We start from the raw sequence: 24,816 nt of genomic DNA on the forward strand, positions 1-24,816 counted from the left end.
TTGAATGACGCATTATGGGTAGAGTGGCGTTTTACTGTTTTTCAAAATAAAAGTCTTCTTCATTCTTCATTCGGAAAAGCGTTTGGAAAGATTATCCCCCGGTTTCACAGACAAGGCTAAACTTGTACTAACTGATCTAAAAATATATCAATGCCTTTGTTTTGTCTCAAGATGCACACTAAACCAGGATTAGACCTAATTGAACTATGACCTAATCCTGGTTTAGTCTAAACTCTGTCTGTGAAACCAGGCCTATATCTTATTTGAGCGATACTTAAAGTTTAGCTTCTTACTTATTATCAAAATATTAAGAAAATCACATTTAAAGTGGTGCAAATGGAGTTTATAGCAATGCATATTACTAATCAAACATTTATTTTTGATATATTTACAGTAGAAAATTTACAAAATATCTTCATGGAACATGATCTATACTTAATATCCTAATGATTTTTGGCATAAAAGAAAAATCTATCATTTTGACCCATACAATGTATTTTTGGATATTGCTATAAATATACCCCAGCGACTTAAGACTGGTTTTGTGCTCCAGGGTCACATATAGAAATATAAAAATATAATAAATTATAAGATAAACATTGCAAAACATTCCATTTATTTTTAATTACATTTGTTCTACACACTATTAATGTGTTGTATAGACTTTTTTTGGTTAATGGTTTGTTAAGGTAATTCATTACAGTTACACATATAGAAATATGAAAATATAATGTAATTATATATGATAAAATATTCAAAATGTTCTGTTTATTTAAAATTATATTCATGTCTAAACATTATCAATGTGTTGTACAGATATATTCGTATTTTTGGTCAATGGTTTGTTGAGGTTATTCATGAGAGTTGAATTTAACATTTCATGTTATTTTCTTTCACATTTACTAACTTATTATTCATAATCTAATTTATTTTATGCTAAACATTATCTCCCATTTTTTCTCTAGTACTAATAAAGCCGTATTGTATTAAATGAACCTATAAATAGACCCAAAAAAAGATTAGTAATATTGGGAGGTTAATAACATTATGCAGCTTTTGTTATTAATAGGGAGTGAATTATCTATGTGTATCTCACACACAAGAATAAACACATTATCTGATAACTGGGGGGGAAACAGCGCATTCTAACTGCAGTATAAGTAAGGAGGAATGAATGTGATAGGGGTGGGATGATGACAAGCATGCAGCTCCAGGAACAATCACAGTGAGTAACTTCTGGCAGAGACTCTCTGACTGAACAAACACCTCTTTCTGTCATGACTCAATCTCTGACCATCCAATGAGTAAAGTCCTCATGGTCACTGATAATATTTTGCAAACAGAGCCACAAAGGTTTGCTCGTAAAATCAAGAGACCCTGTTAAAGAAGTTCAGATGTGCACCAAGATGTCAAGTGTGGCATCCTTCAGTGTGTGGGACTATGTGGTCTTCACCTTAATGCTGGTGATCTCTGCAGGCATCGGGGTTTACTATGCCTTCAGCGGACGAGGTCAGAGCAGCGCCACAGACTTTCTGGTGGGTGGACGGAGTATGACGGCTGTGCCGGTGGCTCTGTCCCTGACAGCCAGCTTCATGTCAGCCATCACCGTTCTGGGGACCCCGGTGGAAGTGTATCAGTACGGAGCCGTCTTCATCCTCATCTGCTTTGCTTATGTTCTGATGGTGGCTGTGAGCTCTGAGATTTTCCTGCCGATCTTTTACAGATTGGAAATAACCAGCACCTATGAGGTGAGATGACAGAAAAAAAATTAATAATGCATAAAAACATTTCATTGGTAATCTAAAATAGTGTGTTTATTGAGGTAGAACATATTAATGATGTTAAAATGTTTCAACTATGCAGTAATTTTAACTTTTTTTCCCTTTGTTTGCAGTATCTGGAGATGCGTTACAATAAAGTAATCCGACTATTTGGGACAGTCCTGTTTATCATACAGACAGTGAGTGTTTTCTTGTTATTATTAGTCTTATTAAATCATACAGTGAATTCAATGCACTATTTTGCATCTCTTCTCAGGTGTTATACACGGGTCTGGTTATTTATGCTCCAGCTTTGGCTTTAAACCAAGGTAGGAGTTTTTGCGCTTCTGCAATTCTTACAAACAATTATCCAAAATTCTAGATTAATCTTATTCTTGAGGCAGTTTCTACTTTGTTTCCTTCACTTTTAAAAATAAAGCTTCCAAAAGGAGAATTTTACAGCAATGCCATTGAAGAATCATTTTTTGTTTCCCCAAAGGACCTTTTAGTGAGCCGCTCTTAAAAAGAACCATTTATTCTTAACATTGTAATAATCTAAAGAACCTTTTTTCCACTATAAAGAACCTTTTGTGGAATTGGAAGGTTCTTGGATATTAAAAGCCAGTAAAGAACCTCTATTTTTAAGTGTGTGAGTGCTGTCTGGTCAAGTGAACTCTCTCCCTTCTTTTCAGTCACAGGTGTAGATCTCTGGGGTGCTGTCGTGTCGACCGGAGTGGTTTGCACTCTCTACTGTACATTAGTAAGTTAGCAGGAGATTAGTGTTTTTGGTTGTTTTTTTGGTGTCACTGAGATACTAACATATAACTATAGAACACTAAAGTTTTTATTAATATGTTGAGTTAGTTTTTATTTTTATATTTTCCATTTTCATTTCAGTTAAAATTTTATTCTTTTTTGTTTTTAATAATTTTTTATTGTCTATATAGTTATTCCTTTTTTCCAGTTTTAGTTATTTTAGTACATTAAATTAAACTAAATGAAAAATGACAAATGTTTCCTTGGCAACTAGCTAAAAAAAATAATATATATATATATATATATATATATATATATATATATATACATTTTATTTTATTTCAGTTGAGTGAAAACATACAAGATGTACAGACAAAAATGTTTCAGAATCCCTGCAGTATTAAAATTATACAGGACACTTAAAAATAAAGGTTCTAAAAGGGTTTTTTTGCAGTGATGCCATAGAAGAACCATTTTGAAGAACATTTTAAAAATCTAAAGAACATAATATCTAAACAATATTAAGAACCTTTTCTGCATTTGAAAGGTTCCATGGAAGGTTCTTCATAGAACCATTGATGCCAATAAAGAACCTTTATTTTTAAGAGTGTAGCAACACTTTTTATGTTTATGTAATGTATATTTATTAAAATGTGCATAATAAAGAACTGTTCCTTTACCCTGGCAGGGCGGTCTGAAGGCAGTGGTGTGGACAGATGTATTCCAGGTGGGAATCATGTTGGCTGGGCTCTTGGCAGTTATCGTCCAATCAGTGCTGCTGCAGGGCGGGATCTCCACTATCATCAGTGACTCCGCCCAGGGCGGGCGGCTCAACCTATGGGAGTGAGTTATGGCATGACTGACAGGTACAGGAATGCATAATTAAAGGGATAGTCCAAAGAAAATTCTGTCATCATTTACTCCCTCATGTCGTTCCAAACCTGAGTTTCTTTCTTCAGCATAACACAAAATAAGATCATTTGAAGAAAGTTGGAAACTATGTAGATTCCGCTTCCACTGACTTCCATTTTATGGTCAAAATATATAATGGAAGTAAATGGTAACCGAAACTGTTTGGTTACCAGCATTCTTTAATATCTTCCCTTGTGTTCAGCAGAAGAAAGAAACTCATACAGGTTTGGAACAACATGAGAGTGAGTAAATGACAGAATTTGCATTTTTGCTTGGACTATCTCTTTGAACGCTTGCCTTTCTCATGCTGTGTTCAACCTTCTCAGCTTCGACCCGAACCCTCTGAGGAGGCACACTTTCTGGAGCATCACAGTGGGAGGGACGTTCCTCTGCACCAGTGTCTATGGTATCAATCAAGCTCAGGTGCAAAGATACATATCATGCAAGTCCATGTTCCATGCCAAAATGTGATCACTACACAAATCATAAAACTCTATTCACACTAAAAGGAATGCAACATCTGAACCACTTTTCTTTGTGTTTTTGTCTCTATCCAGGGCTTTATATATTAACTTAGAATGCCTCTGGGCTATATCGATATGCTCAGTATTTTGTGGCTTGTGTCTATACTCCTTTTATAAGAACTGTGATCCATGGACAGCAAGAAAGGTGTCTGCTATGGATCAGGTACAAACCACAACAATGCATCTCAAATGCAATAAAAATAACTGTGCATGTTATTAAAACTTTTAATTAACATTTATATGACATTATTGATCAATTCGGAATGTGCTACATTAATGTTTTTCTCTATTATATGCAATAAGCTTATGCCATACCTGGTGTTGGACATCCTGAGTGAATATCCCGGCGTGCCAGGACTGTTTGTGGCAGCAGCATATAGTGGCACATTGAGGTTTGTTCTCTGTTAAGACAAATAGTTCACTCAGAAAGTACATTCATCATTTACTTATACCCATAATGCCATTCCAAACCCATTTGAAATTCTGTGGAACATAAAAGAAGATATTTAGCAGAATGTCCAAGCAGCTCTTTGACATACAATTAAAGCACTCAAAAAAGGACAATAAATTACCATTAAAATATAACTCTCTTGTGCTATAGTCTATTACAGGGGTCACCAAGTTCAGTCCTGGAGGGCCGGTGGCCCTGCAGAGTTTAGCTCCAACCCTAATTAAACACACCTGAAGCTTCCAGGTAGATGTGTTGAGGCAAGTTGGAGCTAAACTCTGTAGGACACCGGCCCTCCACAATCAAGTTTGATGACCCCTGAGTCTATTATAATATTCTCATAGTGTTGTGAGATAACAAAATAAAAATGTAAAATTAGGAAACACTTTACATTATAGTTTCATTTGTTAACATTAGTTACCTAAATTAGTTAAGATATTCACTCTTAAAAATAATGGTTCTTTATTGGCATCTGTGGTTCCATAAAGAACCTTTAACATCCATGGAACCTTTCTTTAGTTATTCTTCACACTAAGAAAAATGGTTCTTTGAAGAACTTCGCTGAAAGGTTCTTTGGGAAACCTAAAACATGGGATGATATGCAAAATGTTCATACCACATTTATCTAATTACCATTTTTGAGCGTGTATTATATCATGTTTACTGTCTACAGTACAGTCTCCTCCAGTGTAAATGCTTTGGCTGCAGTAACTATTGCAGATCTGATACGGCCATACCTCAGTCTGTCAGAAAAGCAGCTGTACTGGGCTTCAAAGGCCATGAGTGAGTGAATATCTTCACTTAGAGCCCATTAATGCATAATCAATGATTCCACCAACTAAACTAGTTGATATTCTCCAATCACAGGTTTGTTTTATGGTGCCGTATGCATCGGAATGGCCGGTGTTGCATCTTTAATGGGAGGGATGCTACAGGTGGGTTATGTGAAATTACAGGGGGAATGATGAAATAATCCTAATTTGTTCCTCAAAAGGCCTCTATTAGTATCGCAGGAGTGGTTGGAGGACCTCTACTGGGCCTTTTTTCTCTTGGCATCCTGTTTCCTTGTGCTAATGCAAAGGTTTGCATGGATATATTTTAATATGCAATGAACATTGTTGAAAATGTAATAAAATTTGTTGAAAATTTTACTTACTCTCAGGCCATCCAAGATGTAGATGAGTTTGTTTCTTCATCAGAACAGATTTGGAGAAATTTATATTACATCACTTGCTCACCAATGAATCCTCTGCAGTGAATGGGTGCCGTCAGAATGGGAGTCCAAGCAGCTGATAAAAACATGACAATAATCCACAACATGACTCCAGTCCATCAATTAACATCTTGAGAAGTGAAAAGCTGCATGTTTGTAAGAAACAAATCTTTTAACTTTTAACCATTGCTTCTGACCAAAATATGAGTTCATAATCCATAAAAATGCTTCATCCAGGGAAAAGTGGACTGGAATGGTATGGATTATTGTGATGCTTTTATCAGATGTTTGGACTCTCATTCTGACGGCACCCATTCACTGCAGAGGATCCATTAGTGAGCAAGTGATGTAATGCTAAATTACATCCAAATCTGTTCTGATGAAGAAATGAACTCATCTGCATCTTGGATGGCCTGAGCCTGAGTAAATTTTCAGCGATTTTGGGTCAACTATTCCTTTAAAAGTGTGGCTGTTTTAGGGAGGTTTGGCAGGGTTGATATCCGGTTTGGCGCTGTCACTGTGGGTGTGCATCGGGGCACAGATATACCCTCCTCGACCAGAGAACAGCAGACCATTGGCTCTGGTGACGAACGGCTGTAACTTCTCAGGTGGCACTAACTGGACTGCAAACACAGAGGAAAATCTAGAAAGGTAGGTTTGCAAAAATCAGTTGAATCGAAATCTATTGGCTGGTAGATAACAAGATCCATTTCTCAACAGGCCTTTCCTTGCTGATAATTGGTACTCGCTCTCATACCTGTACTTTGGCCCACTGGGGACTGTGACGGTCATCACCGTGGGTCTCGTTGTCAGCATACTTTCAGGTATGAGACATTCTGATATGTGAAGTACCCTGCTGTCTTTGTTCAAAGTAACTGATGTTTTTTTAGTTTCTCTCCAAGGCGGCAGACAGATGAAAGTGCAGTCTGGGCTTACGCTATCAAAAGAAGACCTCACCTTCCACAAAGCCTACAATGTACTCAAAGCAAAAGTGAGTATATTTTTTAATGCATGCATATATACAAATATACATGTACAAATATACTCCCATCACTTTTATCGTTTTCAATTATTTGCACTAAAAGGTTTCCGGTAACACAGGAAAGTTTGACCTGGTGCAGGAGCTGGACAAATCCTTTGGAAAAACCAACTTTGCTTTCTGTGATGTAGAGCTGTCTACACAAACACCTGCTTAGAACATCAAAAAACTGAAATGTCTTTCAATATACATTCATACGTACTTGTCATTACAAATAACTGTCTACTGTAAATCTAACAAGGACTTAGAAGTAGTAAAAATAAAGGTTTATGTCCAAATCTGTTATAGTGCAATACATCAAATGCATTCAGAAATGTACAGAAAATATATATACTGTACAGTCTGGCACGTGTGACAGAAACATTGATTAATGCTCTGGTTCATAGTAGCGTTTCTTCATTGCTCTGTATTTCCTGAGGAAGTAAAGCGCCTCGAGTTCTTTGATCACAAAGTCTCCACGGTCAATCAGCTTTTGGATTTTCTCAGGATCGGTGACATCTTTGTTCTTCATGAAAGCTGCTTTCAGACGCTCCCTGAAGTATGTAGTGCCTTTTGGATATTCCCGTCCAAGATACAGAAGCTGTAGAAAAGAAATGCATTACCCAAGCAGTGCATAGTCATCATTACAATTTTATTTTGTGACTTTGCTGCAATGCAATGTTATGTCCAGCAAAGGATGACACAAAGTACCACTGGACATTATTTCACATGAAAAGAACAGATGAAGAAAGAAAGCAGAAGGAAACTAATGCTGAAAATGCTGCTTACAGTTTTGTACAATCTCATAACTTCACCTCTCAGTGGATTACTCATTTTACTGTCTCTCTTTTTATCCTGAGGTAGACAAAAGTCCTAAAACAAACAGAGAACAAACAATAATACACCACAATGTATTGCCTATTATGTTTAATAGCATGCAACACACAAACAATACAAAAAAGTGGACTGAAATTCTCCTCAAAAATAGTTCTCCTCATATTGTATTTTATACTTACTTTATAGATTATTAAGGTGCTAAAAGCCGATTTATTGAACGGATAAAGTAATCTTCAGCTGGGTAGTAAAGTTTTCTTGTAAGAAATATGGTTTATGACAACATTTGCTCACCTACAAGATCATAACAGAGGCGTTTACCAGGACGTGCGGCGGAAATGCCATGGTATGGATGCCTTCCAAAATAAAAGTCACAAAGCGCGATGGCTTCTCAAAATAAAAGCCAGGTTGCGTCTTTGCATTTTTCAGAATAAAAGTCTCGTTGTGGCTTTCAACCAGCCAACTTTTTTAACTCGATAATTTTTTTTTATTTTTGCACAGTATTTTTACATTAGAGCTTTACAGTAAGAACTTGAGATAAAATATAACATTATTTCAAAACATATTATTATTTGTATTTAACAATACCCATAAATTTCACAAAACATTCTCTGGCAAAATAGCATAATCCCATCCAAAATACTGTCATATATAAACCCCAATCAACATGAAAATATACTGATTTACATTCTTAAACACCTTTCTTCATACTTATACCCCCCAAAATAAATAGACTTCTGTCCTATTCTTGGAATATTCTCTGTATTAATTCATGTAGTGTTCATAAAGTGCTGCAGTGTTCCCAACAGTTATCCAGATGAATTCCTGCTCTTCTTCCTGTACAGAAGCAAGTACGCTGTCTCTCTAAAAACAGCATGCAAGAGAATAAAGTAATTATTTAAAAGATTAGCATTTGTGCCTGTGAGAAACTATTAAAGTTTAGAATTATTGATGTTTAACATACCCATACTGATGGGACCCTCCATATGTGTCCTGCACATCTGCCCATGTGGACTGAGATAAATAAAACAATTACATATCAGTATCAGTTACATTTCAGTCTATTTCAGATACTAGTTAAATCAGTCAGTCACGATCTCTTACTGGTCGCACGCAGCTGTCATCAGCATAAAACCACATCTCGTCCTGATTTGGGCTGATGAAAGCAGTGGAGTGACCAAACATGGCAGTTCCTATGTGCACTATTACTGCATAGAGACTGTAATCCTCATCAGTCTTGAGACAATCAGCCTAAAACAAGCATACAATTAATCAAGCATATATGACAATATTACTATGACTGCAGAGTTCTTTACTAAATATATCCTAAACATACATTTTCTGATTGTCCTGCAGCAAAAATCTCAGTGCTGAATGATTTAGGAAAGGTGACTTTGTTGGAGAGTTTCCAGGTGAAACCATCATAGTTTCTGAATCTTTTCAAGTGGACACACAGAATCGGAGGCAATGAGACAAGTTTCACTTCCTTTAAGACATTAAAATATTCAAAACAATTAACTTACAATGCACTGCACTATATGCTGAAATCAGGATAAATCATACTTGGATTTGCTATATTACCACATAAAAACAAACCATCAAAATTGATGAAAGATCATACTATTAGATAATAACAAATAAAGCACACACATGAGTGGACGGCTGCTTTTCATCACACCGGTCACAGTAAAACTTCTCACTGTCCGGCAGCTTTTGTAGCTTGAGAAAAGAGTTGATGCAGCTTTCCTAAATAATATAAGGAAGAATAATAAAGCATGATTAGCTCAAGATCCTCTACATTACAATGTACATTACTGATGCACAATGACTAAAAATGAATGGAGATTCAAGAATATTGGTAACCAAACAGTTGCTGCCATTGACCTCCATAGTATTTTTGTCCATACTATAGAAGTAAATGGCTACCATTGATTGGTTACCAACATTCTTCAAAATATCTTCTATTGTGTTCAACAGAAGAAAAAAAACCTCCTACAGGTTTAGAATAACTTGAGTAAATGATGCCTGAATTTTATATATTTTTTTCCTTTAAATTGTTTACCAGTGTGTTTTCTCTCTCGCAGATTGCCAAAGGAAGGCTGAAAAGAGAGCTGGGCGCTCTGTGAATGAATTTGCACTTTGAACACACCACCTGGGTCTCTACCTTTATCTCATAGAGACTGCGGATTTCCTGAGCCTGAAAGAGTAAACAGACAAAGAGTTTAACATAACTGAGTATTCTCATTTACACTGACAGTATACTGAACAAAATCTGTGCATCTATTTTTAATGAAAACCCACCAGAGCAGCATCAGGCATCTGCTTCTGACTCAGATTAAGGATGATGTGGAATATTTCATCTGCATCTTGTTGAGTGGATGCTACAGCAGAATGACAGAAGGACACCACTGAGTGACATTATTTCCATAAGTATAAGATTTTAGGATGATATAAGACATACGTCGGATGGCTTGATTGTAGAGGCAGTTGAGGAAGTCTTTGTGTGGAGCAGGATGTGATTTGTCCCTCATAGCTTCCAGGGTATTCCTCAACTGCAGTGGGACGTTCCTCTCATCAGTCCCATCTGATGGATGCCATCTTTAAAGGAAGAGTTCCCAAACCACAAAATTTTAAATGTTGAAAATGTACTCACACCTTTAGGCTATCCAAGATAGATGAGTTTGTTTCTTCATCGGAACAGATTTGGAGAAATTCAGAGTTTCATCATTTGCTCACTAATGGATCCTCTGAAGTGAATGGGTGCCGTCAAACAGCTGATAAAAACATCTCATAATCTACATGAATTCAGTCCATCAATTAATATCTTGTGAAGTGAAAAAAACTGTTCTATCCTCTGTCCATAATATTGCTTTCTCAAGTGAAAAAAAAAGTTGTCTTATCCACTGGTTAGCATGTAATGCTAAACCTTTCCAAATCTGTTCAGAAACAAACTCTTGGATGTCCAAATTAGGCATGGCTACTTGTAAGTGTGAATCTTACTCAAAAGACAATAGTGCTTTACTTGTTCAGTATGTCCAGGAGTTCAGTGGTGGCAGAGAAGGACTGAAGCAAAGCATTAACATAGCAGGACAGTCTGTAGTTTAAAAGGCCCCTCACGTCTGAAACATCACATCATATTTAAGATCAGTATTATTTCTGGATCAACATAAAATGGTTTAAAAGACTGAAATGACAGTAGTTACAGTAGCAGTATTTTTTTTAATTAAAGAAATGTGATATGATGGATGCAAGTCTCCGATGACCTACCATACTCCCATGATCCAGAGCGGCTGTACAGTCGATAAGTCATTTTACTCCAAAACTCTCCCATCCACCAACATATACGACTTCAAACGCTTCTCAGTGTTGTATCAATGGAAACCTGTTGTCTCAACATTAATCTGCGTATTGGTTATAGAAAATCAAACTAAGCTGACGAAATATTTACCCTCTTCAAGATACTTCAGCTCCCGTTTTACTCGCAGCTTAACAATGAGCTTCATCCAAACATAAACAGAAACAGCTGATTTTACTTTCACTTTCATTTCACGCTCAGTTTCTGTCCCAGATACGAAACCAACACCCGGTTCAGAAGAAATGACTAGGCAACATTCAATAGCACTGTTATTATTATTAACATGATTTAATCATTATTATTATTTTTTAAATCGATAGAAATATAGGACACAATACACATTTTACACATACATTTATATTTAAAATATCTTTTTTACTATGATATATATATACTTTATGTTCATATTTTGTTTTCACTTTAATTTGAGTAATTTTGTTTTATTTAAAATAGTTTTTTTACAAATATGTCTGTATTTATTCATTTTTATTTTATTTTAGTTCTTCACCTTAAAATAAAAATGAATGAAATGTTGCCTTGGCAACTAACGGAAATAAAACTGTTTGTTTTTGTTTAGTTAACATTAATTTTAAATCACAAATTGTTTTTTTTTTATGGTTTTAATTTTAGTTAATAATATCCCAGATAAAAACCTGTTGTTTTGGCTGTATATTCTTAATAAAAGTGCATTTTAAAACTACATATTAATAAAACTTAATACTAGTCTTAACCATGACTATTCAATGTGATGTACAATAAATAATTATTTTTATAACTTACAAACTGTGTCTGGAGCAGATCCACATACATTCAAAAACATATTTACACATTTATTATATAATAAAATTACATTTGATCTACATGAAATACTTCTCTTCAGGATACCATCCATTTTAAATAGGCTATCAGTAGTTTGATATAATTCAGTGATTTATTTATCTATAATGCAAGTAAAGGCACCAATATGAGATGCCCATGGCAAACACAGGATGTATTAAGTATTACAAATCAGGGATGGCAACATTGTTTCACAGTTAGTTCCAGGATAACCCCATTAAAATTCTAACTCCGGCTGTTGGCTTTGAAATAAGGTCCAAACATGGTGTTCCACGTCTGCTGAAGGAGTCCATGCAGGTGGAGCAGCCAGGGGAAAGCCGAGGGATGAGCTGAGAGTGGAGAAATAGCAGAATAAATGATCATTAAATAAAGTAATTATTGAGGATGCATTGCATAAAAATGGCCAGCGGATCTCTTACCCGGGTCTATACGGACGAGAAGAAGATAGAGCAATATTAAAGCCAGAAAAACTCTGCGCAGAGAGATGGATCTGATTCTCACACTGGCTACTGAAATACCTCTGTATAACAACCTCATAATGGAAGTCAGTCGCCGAGTCAGTTTATCTGTAAATCACAAATTGCACCATTGCATCCATTATCAATTCTACAATAAAATGACCTCCTCATCAATTATATAGTTTGAAGCATCAATTTGTGACTTTAAGCACAATAATAAAAGAAAGACACCTTGTTTTGAAGCACTAGTTGTTGTCGTCACACCTACAGATTCAGGATTTGTAGAGGATGATGTTGCATTTTTCTCATTCTGAATGTCTACCAGACTCCGAGCTGCTTGTCTCTGTTCATCAGTGAAGGCCACCCGACCCACATCAGTCTCCAGCATCTCCAAAGCTTCGGCCGTGTGACCCATTGGCACCAGTATGTGGAGGAAATACAGCTCAGCCACAGAGCTGAACCCCGACTGGCTCATGTTATCAGAGCAGTGCAGCCAATCACAGACCGCATCCTTCATCACGGCCCACTCACCCACTTTCACATAGAGCTGTGAATGCTGTGAAACACAGTTTATATAGCATTAGGAGTGATGTAGTGTGTTCACCCACAGTCAAGTGCTGTTTAACCCTAAAAGGGCAACGTATCCTGGGGGATACAAACATTTGAGAAGCTGTGGGGAGAAGCCATGAAAGTGTAGGTTTCATTTTGAAAGGGTTTGTTGTGAATATTTAGATGGGGTGACTTTTGTTTCTACATTCTTTGTTTAGCTCATAAGTAGAGATCAAAAATATTTTAAATCAAAATTATTATATTTCTGAGTTATATTTAATTTAGTTATTTTATACCCGTTTTATATTTTTCATATTTTCTCAATTTTAGACTTTCTCGAAGTACCATAATATAAAATTAAAACTTTTCCTGCACAGACAAATGTACACACACTCCCTTTGGTTAAAAATAAATAAATACGAATCTTGTGAATAAAGGCATATTTGACAGATATGTGTATTTAGCATTTAAGTACATAATTCACTGATGTCCAACAAGTCAAAATTACATCTTTAATTCTTCTCTCCTGAAGTGTTCATATATTAAGTTTTCTCAATTGTTCAATTTCCCACATCTTTTCAAATCCATATTGAACAGAAAACTACAAAACGAATAAAAATTATTGCTATATCTGTTAATTTATGGTTTAAGTCCAATCACTGGCAACTCCGGCATCTGCTGGAAGAAGCTGACCTCTGTCGATCAACAATTTCATCAGTCCTTTCCTCCGTCTCCATGTTACCCTCAGCCCATAGTCTTTCTCAGGTGTGTCCTTCACCAGGATGCTTGAGTTCTCAGTTCGCGGAGGAGTTTTTGCTTGGTTTGGGGGGAAGAGGAGATGTTGAACACTGGATGGAGACGTGCTGGAACAATGTGGCATTTCAGGCGTCTCTACATTCAGGGGTTCGGGAACCGAGCTTGTGTTCGGTGTTTGAACCGAATCCCTAGTCGCTCCATTTTTGTGTAATTGCACATTCTTTGAAACTTCTGAACACCTGGAGGTGGATATAACACATGCAGCCGTCCTCCTCTCCACCCCTTTTCGAGGAAACCGAGTTCTTCTTGGAGTTTCTTGAAGCTCCTTTCTATGACTGTCCGAAGAAACAAGCCTCTCATTCTTTGTCCGCGAACTACTGAAGTTTTCACGCTGGTGTTGTGAACCTGCTGTGGGTGCCTCGAAGGACAAGGGGATATATTTGCAGCCGTTTGCTCTTCTAGTCTGAGGGAAACGCAAAACTGGTGCCTTGTTTGAGATCCTCGTAGCCATCTGGTTATTTCTCCTCCCTCGACCTCCTCGACTAACCGTTGTGGTTTCAAGCGAATTAAACTGTGAAGACACCTACAAACAGAGAATATGCTTTAGTTTCACTCATAAAATGAAACTAAGGCTTGCAAAGCATGCACATACCCAAGAGGTACATGGTGCACCACTTCGCTGTTGTTTCTCTGATATAAATGACTTGGGATGAATGGCACTCCGTAGCTGTGGTCCATACTCATGCTGTGGTCCATTGATGGGCGCCTCTACGAACAACAGCTGAGATTTGCTTGGGTTCAGCAGTCTCTTCTTATGTGAATTGCGGGGCATTAGAAGACATGATATGCTGCAAGGAGGAAAACAAGCTGACATGAGGAAGAGAATTACTACTACTACTGATCTCTCAGTATCATGCAGCCATAAGCTTTCAATTCTCTAAGACAGATACTGACACATTTAGAGGCATTAAAACCATTAATACTTGAAAATCTCATCTCGTTCGCAGTTCATCGTATGTTTGTCAGTGAGACATGGTAGCTGTAAAATGAACTAAGTTATGGAGCAAGTTCGCGTGTTGTTGATTAAATACATGGCAAGCAATGAAAACCTTAGCTGATACTCACGCATCGCTGTGTATTACTTCTCAATCGCATTGTATTTTTTCTTTGGACCATGTAAATTTGACTGATAAACCGTCTAACTGAGGTTTGTGGGAAAGTTCATCCCCCGTCCATTCACTCGCTTCAGTTCCTCCCAGAGAAATATAAACTGATTGGATGTTGGTTAGCCTAGCACTGGATACCACAAGAGGCGGGGCTTGGTGGCCCGGATGTTGTTTTGATTGGTCAGGTAGGATGATTCTTTTAATTATTCATTTCCAATAAAAAGTTCCAATATTATTATTTTTCATCAGTGAGGTGTAAAATTTAGCAGATCGTTGTTACGTTTCTCAACGAACCGGTTACACACACGTATGTAATTACAGAAACAGAATATTTAAAAACTTGCAGAGATTGCTGTACAGTTTTCTATTGAAGAACTGTAGAAGGTTTCCGCTGTAGAAAATTAAAGAATATGTATTTCTGAGCCGCCGACCGCCCCCTAATGGACAACAACTTACTGCACCTTAGTAAACAGCACCACTCTCCGCTCGATGGCTCCGCCCATGTTTATCCGCCATTGGCTAGGCGTGATGACGTGATAGCACTGCACCGCTCTGCGCCAAAATTCAAAATCTCACCAAATGCGCACAAGAGTCCAGAAACCCGAGTTTTTCATTTATCCCCATCAAAATACATTTTATCACTCAACACTGCCAGATTAACTCCAATAAACCACCGTCTGCACGGCTGACGTGATATGAAGGTTTGATCCGCTTCGTATTATTTGATGTGTGTTGTATTTTTAATAAATTAAACGTGTAAGTTACAGTAGGTTAGTGTGATAGGCCGCATGTCAGATAATAAAGGAAGATCGTTTAAACATTAATAATTTAGTGTATTATTTATAATAAATATTAAGACGACAACAAGCTCTAATGTGTTTTAAAACGACGGTGAACGCGTTGAGGTCATTGTAAAAAAAAAAAAAAAATTAAAGCACTTTTATTTTATTTTTTACACAAATATTTTACGAACCTGCCTTTCACGAAATATTTTGCTTCTGAACAAAACAACAATAATAACAGTGGGTCAGATTGAAAGTAATCAGTTTGTAACGGTATTTTATATTCTAGAACTAAAATCGTCATTCAAGAGTCGTTAGACAAAAAAAGGCGTTTATCAACAGACCTCCTTATCGGTATATTTGGCTAAGACCTGCAAATATATATTATTATTTTTGTGTTTAATGCTCGCATTTATTTTGACACTTAATCTGCTTTTTAATCAAGCTTGTATGTTAATTTATTGTTTGAATGAATGATCTTGCGAATCGTCTAACGTTAGTTTCTTGTAGTTGAGTAGTTTCTATGTGTACTGTAACGTTACTTAAGACAAAAAACTTTTAAGTTAGATGTAAACACGACCTATTATGTGTTTTATATGTAGACAGTCATCAGCCAGGCCTTTTTGCTGTGAGCAAACAATGAGAGAGAGCCCAAGGAGACCCATCATCCTGAAGAGGAGGAAGCTGCCATTTCAGAAGAGTGAGTCTGATGCAGGGTGCGATGAAGCGGATGGGCCTCGCTGCAAGACCACCCCGACCCCGTCCACCACCCGCTGCTTCCCCGATGGCATCCGCATGATTGACCACCCCACCATGCCTGACACTCAGGTGGTGGTGATCCCAAAAGCAGCTGATCTGCAGAGTGTCATCAGCGCTCTGACGGCCAAAGGGAAGGAGTGTGGCCCTCAGGGCCGAAACAAGTTCATCCTCCTCAGTGGCAGCACCAGTTTGGAGGAGAGCAAAACCCTCGAGTGTCTATCTGCAGAACCCAAGGACGATCTCGAGAAAGGTGAGGGATGTGGCTAAGACTGAGCTTGTTGATGTTCGGAAAAATATGTTTTCTGAAATGTTCTTTGCTGTGATATCAGTGAAAAAGGAGACGGAGCGCTTCCCGCTTGATGACAGTTTGACCAACATCCAGTGGCTGGGAAAAATGAGCTCTGATGGGATCGGATCAGAGTCGAACCAAAAATGCGCCAGCAAGGACAATCCAAGTGACTGTCATCAGGTACACAACATTAAAGTCAGCATGAAATTAAATTCACCCTCTCTATTTTCTAAATGCACATTATAGATCAGAGATGCCTAATAGTTGGCCTTTTTGATGTGGCCTGCCATGCCATATCACAAGAGGAAGGAAAAAAACATGCATATCTTTATTTCTAATTTATGATTTATAATTTTTTTGTTAAATTTTTGTAAATAAAAAAAACTTGAATAAATAAATAAAAATGTTGAATATATATATGTACATTTTAGCATATTGTTGAATATAATGCAACATTTATTTTTGGCCCACTGACCTTAGTCAAATTAGATTTTTGGCCCTTTGTATTAAAATAAAAATTTATAAATCTTATTGTAAATAATACTTCTGTGTATATGTTTCATTTTCAAAAAAAAATGTTTTGACCCTGCCATATTTAATAAAAATGTCATAACAGGATCTTCCAGTGAAAACGATTGGACTGGACTTCTCAAATCATTTGGTCCAATTATTTTCCCCATTTTTGAATGTCACACCCACATATCAATATCCAGTCGAGTAGAACCGAGCCTCTGCCATATAATTTTCTTTTTCAATAATCCATTGTACTTGGATTTATGCCACAATATGGAGGAAAAGATCTGTCACTGCTTCCGTTTCATTGCAGCTTTAAAAATTTATTAATAAATAGTTTTTTTGTTTTTTGTATGTTTCTTCTATATTTTGCTTTTAAATTTCATTCTTAAAAATTGTTTGTTTGTTCCCTCTTAAGCAGCCCAAAGCTCCAGAAAAGGAGAAGGACCCTCTGTCAGAGAGACCCCCGTATTCCTACATGGCTATGATCCAGTTTGCTATCAACAGCAAGAAGAACCGACAAATGACCCTGAAGGAAATTTACAACTGGATCGAGGACCATTTTCCATATTTCAGAAATGTTGCCAAACCCGGATGGAAGGTAGTGTATAAAAGCAGTATAGTTTCAGTTTACACAAACTTGTCTTGTAAGATTTCTGAGTGTGATTTTGTCTCATTTTTTTTGTCAGAATTCCATTCGTCATAATCTCTCACTGCATGACATGTTTGTCCGGGAGACATCTCCCGATGGCAAGATCTCCTATTGGACGATTCGACCGGAAGCAAACCGCTGTCTAACTTTGGACCAAGTTTACAAGGTGTGTATCACTTTCTGTACTACTGTGTTTATATGCGATTTTATGCTTCAAGTGTGGTCATCTCTCATTTGCTGGCTCGTCCCACAGCCTTTGGTTGACCCAGTGACCCCCACTTGCCCTCAGATCCCACAAGTTGGTTTCAATCAAGTAAGACCCCTTTTCCTCCTAATTCATCCTCTCAGGGCAGATCGACAGGGCGTAAGACATCACTTATTTTCAGGGACAGTCAGACAGAAGGAAGAACGTTCAGCTTGAGATCATCGCTTGTTTTGTTCTTTTAATCAGCCGAGAGTCATCAAAAAGGCAGACAGTATTGAGACTGCAATTTGAATGCCACACTTTGTGTGAGAGTAAAGTTTTTTTTCTCCATAGCAACAGAAGAGAGGTCCTCCGGAGCTGAAGAAAGCCATACCTGCCATGGGCGGCACAGGTGAGTGTTGGTTGGATGAGAGAGATGAATGTCTCAGTATGTGTGGTAAGTTTGTTTCCTGACAGTCATTTATCGCTACTCGTCCTCAGAGAGGAAGATGAAGCCGCTTCTGCCTCGGACTGACTCGTACCTGGTTCCCATCCAGCTTCCTCTGGGTCAGTCGCTCTTCCTGCCCTCCTCCAGTCCTGCGACTTTCGCCACCCCTCCACACGCTCCGAGCTCCTCCACTCCCAGCTCCAGCGGTGCGAGCAAGAGGGTCCGGATTGCCCCTAAGGTAAACCCTAAATGTTTATATGAATCAAAATATTTTTTTCCCCCAGCATAATTTTAAATGCAGTACAGTGCACACTACCATTATGTATCAATACTTTGCTATGGAAGAGATAATTATTTATAATTATCTGGTTGCTTGTTATTCACTCATTCATTTCACATGGGGAAATAATACTGAAAATCTAGCTAAAATCAGACTTTAATGGTCATTTACCTGTCATTAACTGCTCTGGGCTTGTAAATCATTTTAGAGCAGTCAAATAAAATTAATTTAAATAAATTAGAGCAAGTTCTGGTTGTTTAACGCTTGCTTGTGTTATGAAAGGTCTCGCAGAGCGACGTGAGCTCGGTGATGCTGTGTGCATCCACTTCTCAGGACATAAAGGAGGAGCCTGTGAGCGTGTCTCTGACTCCTGAGGCACCCGAAGCTCTGCCCCCCAAAACCAGACAGCGAGAAAACAGCAGCTCCCGCCGCAAACAGCGTCTAGTCCTGCCAGCCACCGAGGAACCTGTCCTGCTCTACCCCGACAGCACTCTCTTCGACTCGGGCGTGGTCTCCGACGTCTCCACCTTCCAAGACACTCAAGAGCCGGAGCCCCAGCCCTCCAGTAAACCCGACACCGACAGCCCAAACAGAGAATACACTTTTAAAACGCCCATCAAGAGCAGCCACCCTTCTTCATCCACACCCAGTAAGCTTCCTGTAGTTCTGGAGCCCTGGAGGATCACGCCCGTCAGAAAGGGAGGCGTGCTGGACTTCAGCCCCATCCGTACGCCCAGCGGACCACAGCTCACCCCACAAAGGCACGAACACACTCCTTTCAGCTTCAACAGCACGCCTTTCAAAGAGCTGCCGCTCTTCAGCTCCCCTCGAGAGCTGCTCACCTGCTCCAGACCCTCGACTCCGACCTGCTCCAGAGAGCTGCTGCAAGTGGGCGCTGCCAACCACTCTCTCACAGAAGGCCTCGTCCTGGATACCATGAACGACAGCCTGAGTAAAATCCTAGTGGATATCAGCTTCCCCAACCTGGAGGATGATGATCTCGGCATGGCAAACATCAGCTGGTCCCAATTAATCCCGGAGCTCAAGTGACTCCTGTTTCTTTATCCGAGCTGCTCACACTTCCTTCACTGCCTTCGATTCTTATTTACTTGCTATTGATCTCTTGAGTATTTTCTAAATTTCTATTGCTATTTTACTGCCTTTTACTGTACGCGTTTGGATGTGTAGGCCTTTATTTGCGTGCAAAACTGTTAGTGGCGAATGTACTTAGACAAGATTAATTTGCACAAGTTGTAATATATAAATATGAGTGCGCGTGTGAGAGAAAGCGAGAGAGTGTGTATTATAAGTAAACATACAGATTTACCAGATTAATTAAATGACACTACCCAATTTTACAGTATTTTTTGTTTTGGAATGATTTTGGACACCTTGGATTAGCCAGAAAGACTGACGGTAAAAAAATAGACTTTTAAGAGAATTTGCGGTGTAAAATAAACTCCTATTCGAATTAAAGGGATAGTTCATCCAAAAATGAGAATTCTGTCATTTACTCACCCTCCACTTGTTCCAGATCTGAGTTTCTTCTGTTGAACACAAAAGATGTTTTGAAGAATGCTGGTGACCAAACAGTTGACGATAGCCATTGTAGTATTTTTTTGGTTACCAACATGCTTTAGAATTTCTTCTTTTATTCTGAACAGAAGGAAGAAACTCTCACAGGTTTGGAACAACTTGAGGGTGAGTAAATAATGACAGAATTGTAATTTTTGGGTGAACTATCCCTTAATGATTGTTCATTAATTGCAGATGGTCAAGTGTTGCACTGTACTAGAATTTGCCAGTCATTCATCTGGAGTGTATCGAGCTGTTAATAACATCCATAATGTGCGTTTTCATGGTTACAAGCATGTCAGAATAGTGACTCACCTCTGCTGCTGCTGCTGCTTTTCTGCATTCATTTGTTTTTGCTATTAAGAACAATTTAAGACTGTTTTCTGAATGTTGGGTATGACCAAGATGAGAGTTCAAAGATATTTGTGGTGTATTACAAAGCTTTTAATGTTAATTTGCATATGTAGAGTAATTAGTGAGCATACACAGAGTTCATATATGCTTAGAAGACTACCATCGATATGTATCTGTGTTAATTCATGATATTGCATTGCATTCTTCCCATTTAAAAACAGCAAGATGTCATAAAAATATACAAAAACTTAACGGTTGACAGGTTTTAGGTGTTAAGATATTACACGAGCATTACAAAATTAAGTTACTAATAATAATACACTGATGTACAGACATTTAAAAAGCTGTCAAGTGCCTTGATACTTGGTTTCTGTAAGAATTCAAAGTCATGTAATAATAGTCAACTTTAACATTTCTCAACAGCAAACATTTTGGTGATACAAAAAAATGTCCCATTTGCCATTGAAAGGACCACAATAGGATGTCTTTTATGCTATTTTGAAGACTGTATTGAAATATGAAAGTTATCTACTTGGCATTTTACTGATGTAACAAGCTTTAACCAGAAACACCCATTGTCATTTCCAACAAAGCATACAATTTGGATTCTCTTCCTATTGTACTTACTTTTTGAGAATAAAGGGATACTTTATATTAACACTGGTGAATTATTACAAAACAGCCCTAAAGGGATCGTTCATTAAATGAACATTAAACTGCTTGATTTAAATGAATTTATTTTAGGACATGATTTTTGGATCTTCTAAGATTTGGTTACCTTGATGATCTTATTAAAAGCATCTTTGTTCATGTTTTGAAGATTAACCGAAGTCTAATGGATTTGGAATGATATGATAGTGAGTAAATTATGACAGAATATTCATTTTTGAGTGAACTATCCCTTTAACCCAACAGCATGACTTCCCAGGACATAGTCCTGTCTTTGATGTGAAGATAAACTGGATGAAAATGTAAGTGATGCTTGCACTAATGGATGCTAGGGTGGTTAGGGCTAATAGTAATAGCAAACACCACTAAAATGAACTTTAATGCCCTTTGCAACACTCAGGTCTGTAGCTTGGTGAAGCTCCATCAGTAGGCCTGAACTTCCTGCTGAGCCACTTCCAGGAATATCTGCAGATGTAGGTTTAAATAATCTGAACTAGAGGTCAATCATTGGGTCTGTTCTGAACTTTGAGTAGCGCCATTTATTTTTCGATTGGATTGAAAACGAGGCTTTGAGGAATAGAAACGCAGTGCGTTCAGTGGACTGTACTGTTTTCTTCAGCTGATGAAACGTCTTTCCGAAAAACACTTTAAATAGACAAAAACGGTTAAGACATTTTATACAGTGAGTGTCATTGTAAAGATCCCTCACAGCCTATTTTCAAATAGTTGTATCTCGGCCAAATATTATCCCATCATAACAAACCATAAATCAATAAATATGAGCTCAGTCCACAGGCGCAGGAAAGCAGGCAGGGGCCCCAGGGTCTCCAACAGGTAAGTGTAATAACCGCCTGATTTTCTAAAGCTTGTGCCCAGCTCAGCATAGCATAAAGCACCTAAGGAGACCATGCTATGTCAAGAAATGGATTCAACTTGGATTAAAGGTTATCTTTTGAACACAAAAGAAGATATTTTGAAGAATGTTGTTAACCAAACAGTTGACGGCACCCATTAACTTCTATATACTATATACAGTGGTGTGAATTTGTTTTTTGCCCCCTTCCTGTTTTTTTTTTTTTGCATATTTGTCACACTTGAAATGATTCAGATAATCAAACAAATGTTAATATTATACAAAGATAACCCAAGTAAATACAAAATGCAATTTTGAAACAATGATTTCATTTATTAAAAATCTGTCCAAACCTGCTTAGCTCTATGGGAAAAGGTAATTGCCCCCTAAATCTAATAACTAATAACTTGATTGCAACAACTGCAATCAAGCGTTTGTGATAACTGGAAACGGGTGGAATTTTGACCCACTCTTCTTTGCAGAATTGTTTTAGTTCAGCCACATTGGAGGGTTTTCGAGCATGAATGGACTGATTAAGGTCATGCCACAGCATCTCAATCGGCTTTAAACCCGGACTTTGATTTGGCCACTCCAAAACCTTAATTTTGTTCATCTTGAGCCATTCAGAGGTGGACTTGCTGGTGTGTTTGGGATCATAGTCCTGCTGCATAACCCAAGTGTGCTTGAGCTTGAGGTCACAAACTGATGGCCGGATATGTCTGATAGAGTGCAGAATTCATGGTTCCATCAATTATGGCAAGTCATTCAGGTCCTGAAGCTGCAAAGGAACCCCAGACCATCACACTACCACCACCGTGCTTGACTTTTGGTATGATGTTCTTTTTATGAAATGCTGTGTTGTTTTTTATTTTTATGCCAGATGTAACGGGACACACACACAACAAAAAGTTTAACTTTTTTCTCATTGGTCCACAGAATATTTGCCCAGAAGTCTTGGGGATAATCAAGATGTTTTTGGTAAATGTAAGACGAGTCTTTGTGTTCTTTTTGGTCAGCAGTGGCTTTTGCCTTGAACTCTCCCATGGATGCCATTTTTGCCCAGTCTCTTTCTTATTGTTGAATCATGAACACTGACCTTAATTGAGGCAAGTGAGGCCTGCAATTCTTTAGAAGTTGTTCTGGGTTCTTTTATGACCTCCTGGGTGAGTCGTCATTGCACTCTAGGAGTAGTTTTGGTAGGCCGGCCACTCCTGGGAAGGTTCACCACTGTTCCAAGTTTTCTCCATTTGTGGATAATGACTCTGACCGTGGTTCGCTGGAGTCCCAAAGCCTTAGAAATAACTTTATAACCCTTTCCAGAGTGATACATGTCAACTATTATGTTTCTCAAACAAGAAGACATATGAAACACTTTCATAGCAGATTTTCAGTATAGGAGTGATGTTCATCATTCACTAAAATAATAACACTAAAAAAATTGATTCAACTTAAAATAATTTGTTGCCCCGCTGACTTAAAATTTTTAATGTAGTCAACTAAAATATTCCAGTTTTCCCTTAAATTAACACTGAGTAACTTAAAATTTTAAGTTAACTAAACTAAACATTTTAAGTCAGTGGGGTAACATTATTTTAAGTTGAAACAACATTTTTGTTTTGTTTTTACAGTGGAGGTTCTAAAAGAGGGTTTTCGTGTAGTATAGAAGAACCATTTTTAGTTCTTTTTCAGTGAACCGTTCTTAAAAGAACCATTTTTTCTTAGCATAAATAACATTTTTACAAACTAAAGAACCATTTCCACTATAAAGAACCTTTTCCCAGCTAACAGGGAACATTCTCAGGTTCTCTCAATGTTTTCTTCCAGTAACATTAATAGAACATTTGTTCAGATTTCACTCTTAAAAATAAAGATTCCAAATGAGGGATTTTTGCAGTGATGATGCAGAATAACCATTTTGGATTCTCCAAAAAGCCTTTCAGTGAACAGTTCTTAAAAGGACCAATTTTTCCATTATGATTTTTGTTCAATTATAAGTTTCCAAGGATGTTGAAGGTTCTTCATGGAACCACTGATGCCAGTAAGGAGCCTTTATTTTTAAAGAGTGTTGTCTGGTATTTATCTCAAAACATGTGCACAAAAATTTTGTTTATACATTGTTCATGGATAAGTTTTAGTTTGATGTCTGTCTGAAGCTACGTTCAGAAAACTAAAAAACATCTGGATGCTTTGAATTTTCAGATAACTTTCAGAAATAATGTTTTCATAATTTAATGGGAACGTTTGCAAAATCTTCTTAGAACATATCATTGTTAGCTGGGTTGTGAAATAGAAAGTTTCCATTGGCGTTAAAGGTTCTTCATGGAGCCACAGATGCCAATAAAGAAACGTTATTTTTACTCATAAATATGTTATTAAATTAGATTTGGTAAACATGAAAAATATTCCAAATACCTATGCAAATCTTCATTTAAGAAAAATATGAGACCCATCAATAATGTTTTCTACTCACCGGTCAGAAGTAGTAAATAGTGCCACCAGTAAACTTTTCTCTTTTCCTCTTTATGCAGCTTGTTTTGCAGCTCTTTTCATGCAGAGTAACCCTGGAGACTCACCATCCAGCTCAGAGCTCAGGCCAGAAACAAAGCCAGCAGTCTTCTCCAGATTCATCAACACCAGTAATTAAAGCCTTTTAGATGGGGAAAGCCATGTGCCATTGTGCTGTGTGTGTGTGTAGGTACAGTGTGTGCAGCGGGACGCAGGAATCTGCCATGAGGACCTCCTCTTCTTGTTGAAGCAGCTGCAAAGTTCACTTTTCTTCAGCAGCAACATAAAAACAAGCAAACACAGATTACTGAAAGCTCTTTCAGCACATGCTATAGTCAGTGTTAGTTTGTGTGTGTGAGGGTCAGTC

At 37.6% G+C, this 24,816-nt stretch overlaps 6 protein-coding genes across 13 annotated transcripts; 2 read left to right on the forward strand and 4 right to left on the reverse strand.

The window, feature by feature from the left end:
• Nucleotides 1-1,406: 1,406 nt before the first annotated feature.
• On the forward strand, nt 1,407-6,809 carry LOC306859044 (sodium-coupled monocarboxylate transporter 1-like; the record flags this gene model as incomplete). Its single annotated transcript, XM_079399852.1, has 12 exons — nt 1,407-1,748; nt 1,895-1,960; nt 3,205-3,359; nt 3,755-3,851; nt 4,071-4,115; nt 4,256-4,344; nt 5,074-5,183; nt 5,268-5,335; nt 6,092-6,264; nt 6,334-6,437; nt 6,516-6,604; nt 6,699-6,809. 12 exons carry the CDS (start codon nt 1,407-1,409, stop codon nt 6,807-6,809), a joined length of 1,449 nt encoding a protein of 482 aa, XP_079255978.1.
• Nucleotides 6,600-7,806, reverse strand: LOC306858256 (LYR motif-containing protein 5A). 2 transcript variants are annotated; one of them, XM_079398691.1, is made up of 3 exons: nt 7,648-7,806; nt 7,421-7,504; nt 6,600-7,232 (listed from the first exon to the last, which is right to left on the reverse strand). In XM_079398691.1, the coding sequence occupies exons 2-3, from the start codon at nt 7,463-7,465 to the stop codon at nt 7,020-7,022; spliced, it is 258 nt and encodes an 85-aa protein (XP_079254817.1). In that variant the 5' UTR covers nt 7,466-7,504; nt 7,648-7,806; the 3' UTR covers nt 6,600-7,019. The 2 variants fall into 2 exon arrangements, with proteins under 2 accessions (XP_079254817.1, XP_079254818.1); XM_079398692.1 differs by having other exon boundaries at nt 7,760-7,799.
• A 119-nt stretch (nt 7,807-7,925) lies between these two features.
• LOC306858257 (ubl carboxyl-terminal hydrolase 18-like) lies at nt 7,926-11,007 on the reverse strand. The gene is made up of 10 exons (XM_079398693.1): nt 10,733-11,007; nt 10,488-10,584; nt 9,927-10,063; nt 9,767-9,846; nt 9,528-9,662; nt 9,116-9,211; nt 8,802-8,951; nt 8,570-8,716; nt 8,430-8,479; nt 7,926-8,329 (listed from the first exon to the last, which is right to left on the reverse strand). Exons 1-10 carry the CDS (start codon nt 10,794-10,796, stop codon nt 8,275-8,277), a joined length of 1,011 nt encoding a protein of 336 aa, XP_079254819.1. The 5' UTR covers nt 10,797-11,007; the 3' UTR covers nt 7,926-8,274.
• An 875-nt stretch (nt 11,008-11,882) lies between these two features.
• LOC306859045 (peroxisome assembly protein 26-like) lies at nt 11,883-12,802 on the reverse strand (the record flags this gene model as incomplete). The annotated part of the gene is made up of 4 exons (XM_079399853.1): nt 11,883-11,986; nt 12,077-12,223; nt 12,347-12,671; nt 12,776-12,802. The coding sequence occupies 4 exons, from the start codon at nt 12,800-12,802 to the stop codon at nt 11,883-11,885; spliced, it is 603 nt and encodes a 200-aa protein (XP_079255979.1).
• Nucleotides 12,803-13,091: 289 nt separating this feature from the next.
• On the reverse strand, nt 13,092-24,805 carry LOC306859093 (RAD9, HUS1, RAD1-interacting nuclear orphan protein 1-like). Of its 3 annotated transcripts, none has more exons than XM_079399920.1 (3): nt 14,546-14,972; nt 14,073-14,268; nt 13,092-14,003 (listed from the first exon to the last, which is right to left on the reverse strand). In XM_079399920.1, exons 2-3 carry the CDS (start codon nt 14,250-14,252, stop codon nt 13,311-13,313), a joined length of 873 nt encoding a protein of 290 aa, XP_079256046.1. In that variant the 5' UTR covers nt 14,253-14,268; nt 14,546-14,972; the 3' UTR covers nt 13,092-13,310. The 3 variants fall into 3 exon arrangements, with proteins under 3 accessions (XP_079256046.1, XP_079256047.1, XP_079256048.1); XM_079399921.1 differs by lacking the exon at nt 14,546-14,972 and adding an exon at nt 24,415-24,805 and having other exon boundaries at nt 13,098-14,003; XM_079399922.1 differs by lacking the exon at nt 14,546-14,972 and adding an exon at nt 15,560-15,584 and having other exon boundaries at nt 13,102-14,003.
• LOC306859091 (forkhead box protein M1-like) lies at nt 15,141-21,078 on the forward strand. 5 transcript variants are annotated; one of them, XM_079399915.1, is made up of 9 exons: nt 15,156-15,287; nt 15,971-16,377; nt 16,457-16,596; nt 17,351-17,530; nt 17,619-17,747; nt 17,835-17,894; nt 18,120-18,177; nt 18,267-18,451; nt 18,776-21,078. In XM_079399915.1, exons 2-9 carry the CDS (start codon nt 16,008-16,010, stop codon nt 19,541-19,543), a joined length of 1,890 nt encoding a protein of 629 aa, XP_079256041.1. In that variant the 5' UTR covers nt 15,156-15,287; nt 15,971-16,007; the 3' UTR covers nt 19,544-21,078. The 5 variants fall into 5 exon arrangements, with proteins under 5 accessions (XP_079256043.1, XP_079256041.1, XP_079256040.1 ...); XM_079399914.1 differs by having other exon boundaries at nt 15,193-15,287; nt 17,348-17,530; XM_079399917.1 differs by lacking the exon at nt 17,835-17,894 and having other exon boundaries at nt 15,141-15,287; nt 17,348-17,530.
• Nucleotides 24,806-24,816: the final 11 nt, after the last annotated feature.

Source organism: Barbus barbus, assembly GCF_936440315.1.
Source record: "Barbus barbus genome assembly, chromosome: 39".
Lineage (NCBI taxonomy): Eukaryota > Metazoa > Chordata > Actinopteri > Cypriniformes > Cyprinidae > Barbus > Barbus barbus.

What these genes read in the sequence shown, in the direction of transcription:
- LOC306859091 (XM_079399914.1), top strand. Translation starts at nt 16,008, where the DNA reads ATGAGAGAGAGCCCAAGGAGACCCATCATCCTGAAGAGGAGGAAGCTG. An exon ending in TTGCCAAACCCGGATGGAAG is followed by an intron (nt 17,531 to 17,618) that starts GTAGTGTATAAA and finishes TTTTTTTGTCAG; the next exon opens with AATTCCATTCGTCATAATCT. An exon ending in CACAAGTTGGTTTCAATCAA is followed by an intron (nt 17,895 to 18,119) that starts GTAAGACCCCTT and finishes TTTTCTCCATAG; the next exon opens with CAACAGAAGAGAGGTCCTCC.
- LOC306858257 (XM_079398693.1), bottom strand. Translation starts at nt 10,796, where the DNA reads ATGGGAGAGTTTTGGAGTAAAATGACTTATCGACTGTACAGCCGCTCT. An exon ending in CTCTGGATCATGGGAGTATG is followed by an intron (nt 10,585 to 10,732) that starts GTAGGTCATCGG and finishes GTGATGTTTCAG; the next exon opens with ACGTGAGGGGCCTTTTAAAC. An exon ending in GGAGGGTCCCATCAGTATGG is followed by an intron (nt 8,330 to 8,429) that starts GTATGTTAAACA and finishes TGCTGTTTTTAG; the next exon opens with AGAGACAGCGTACTTGCTTC.
- LOC306859093 (XM_079399920.1), bottom strand. Translation starts at nt 14,252, where the DNA reads ATGCCCCGCAATTCACATAAGAAGAGACTGCTGAACCCAAGCAAATCT. An exon ending in GTGCACCATGTACCTCTTGG is followed by an intron (nt 14,004 to 14,072) that starts GTATGTGCATGC and finishes CTCTGTTTGTAG; the next exon opens with GTGTCTTCACAGTTTAATTC.
- LOC306858256 (XM_079398691.1), bottom strand. Translation starts at nt 7,465, where the DNA reads ATGAGTAATCCACTGAGAGGTGAAGTTATGAGATTGTACAAAACT. An exon ending in TTATGAGATTGTACAAAACT is followed by an intron (nt 7,233 to 7,420) that starts GTAAGCAGCATT and finishes TCTTTTCTACAG; the next exon opens with CTTCTGTATCTTGGACGGGA.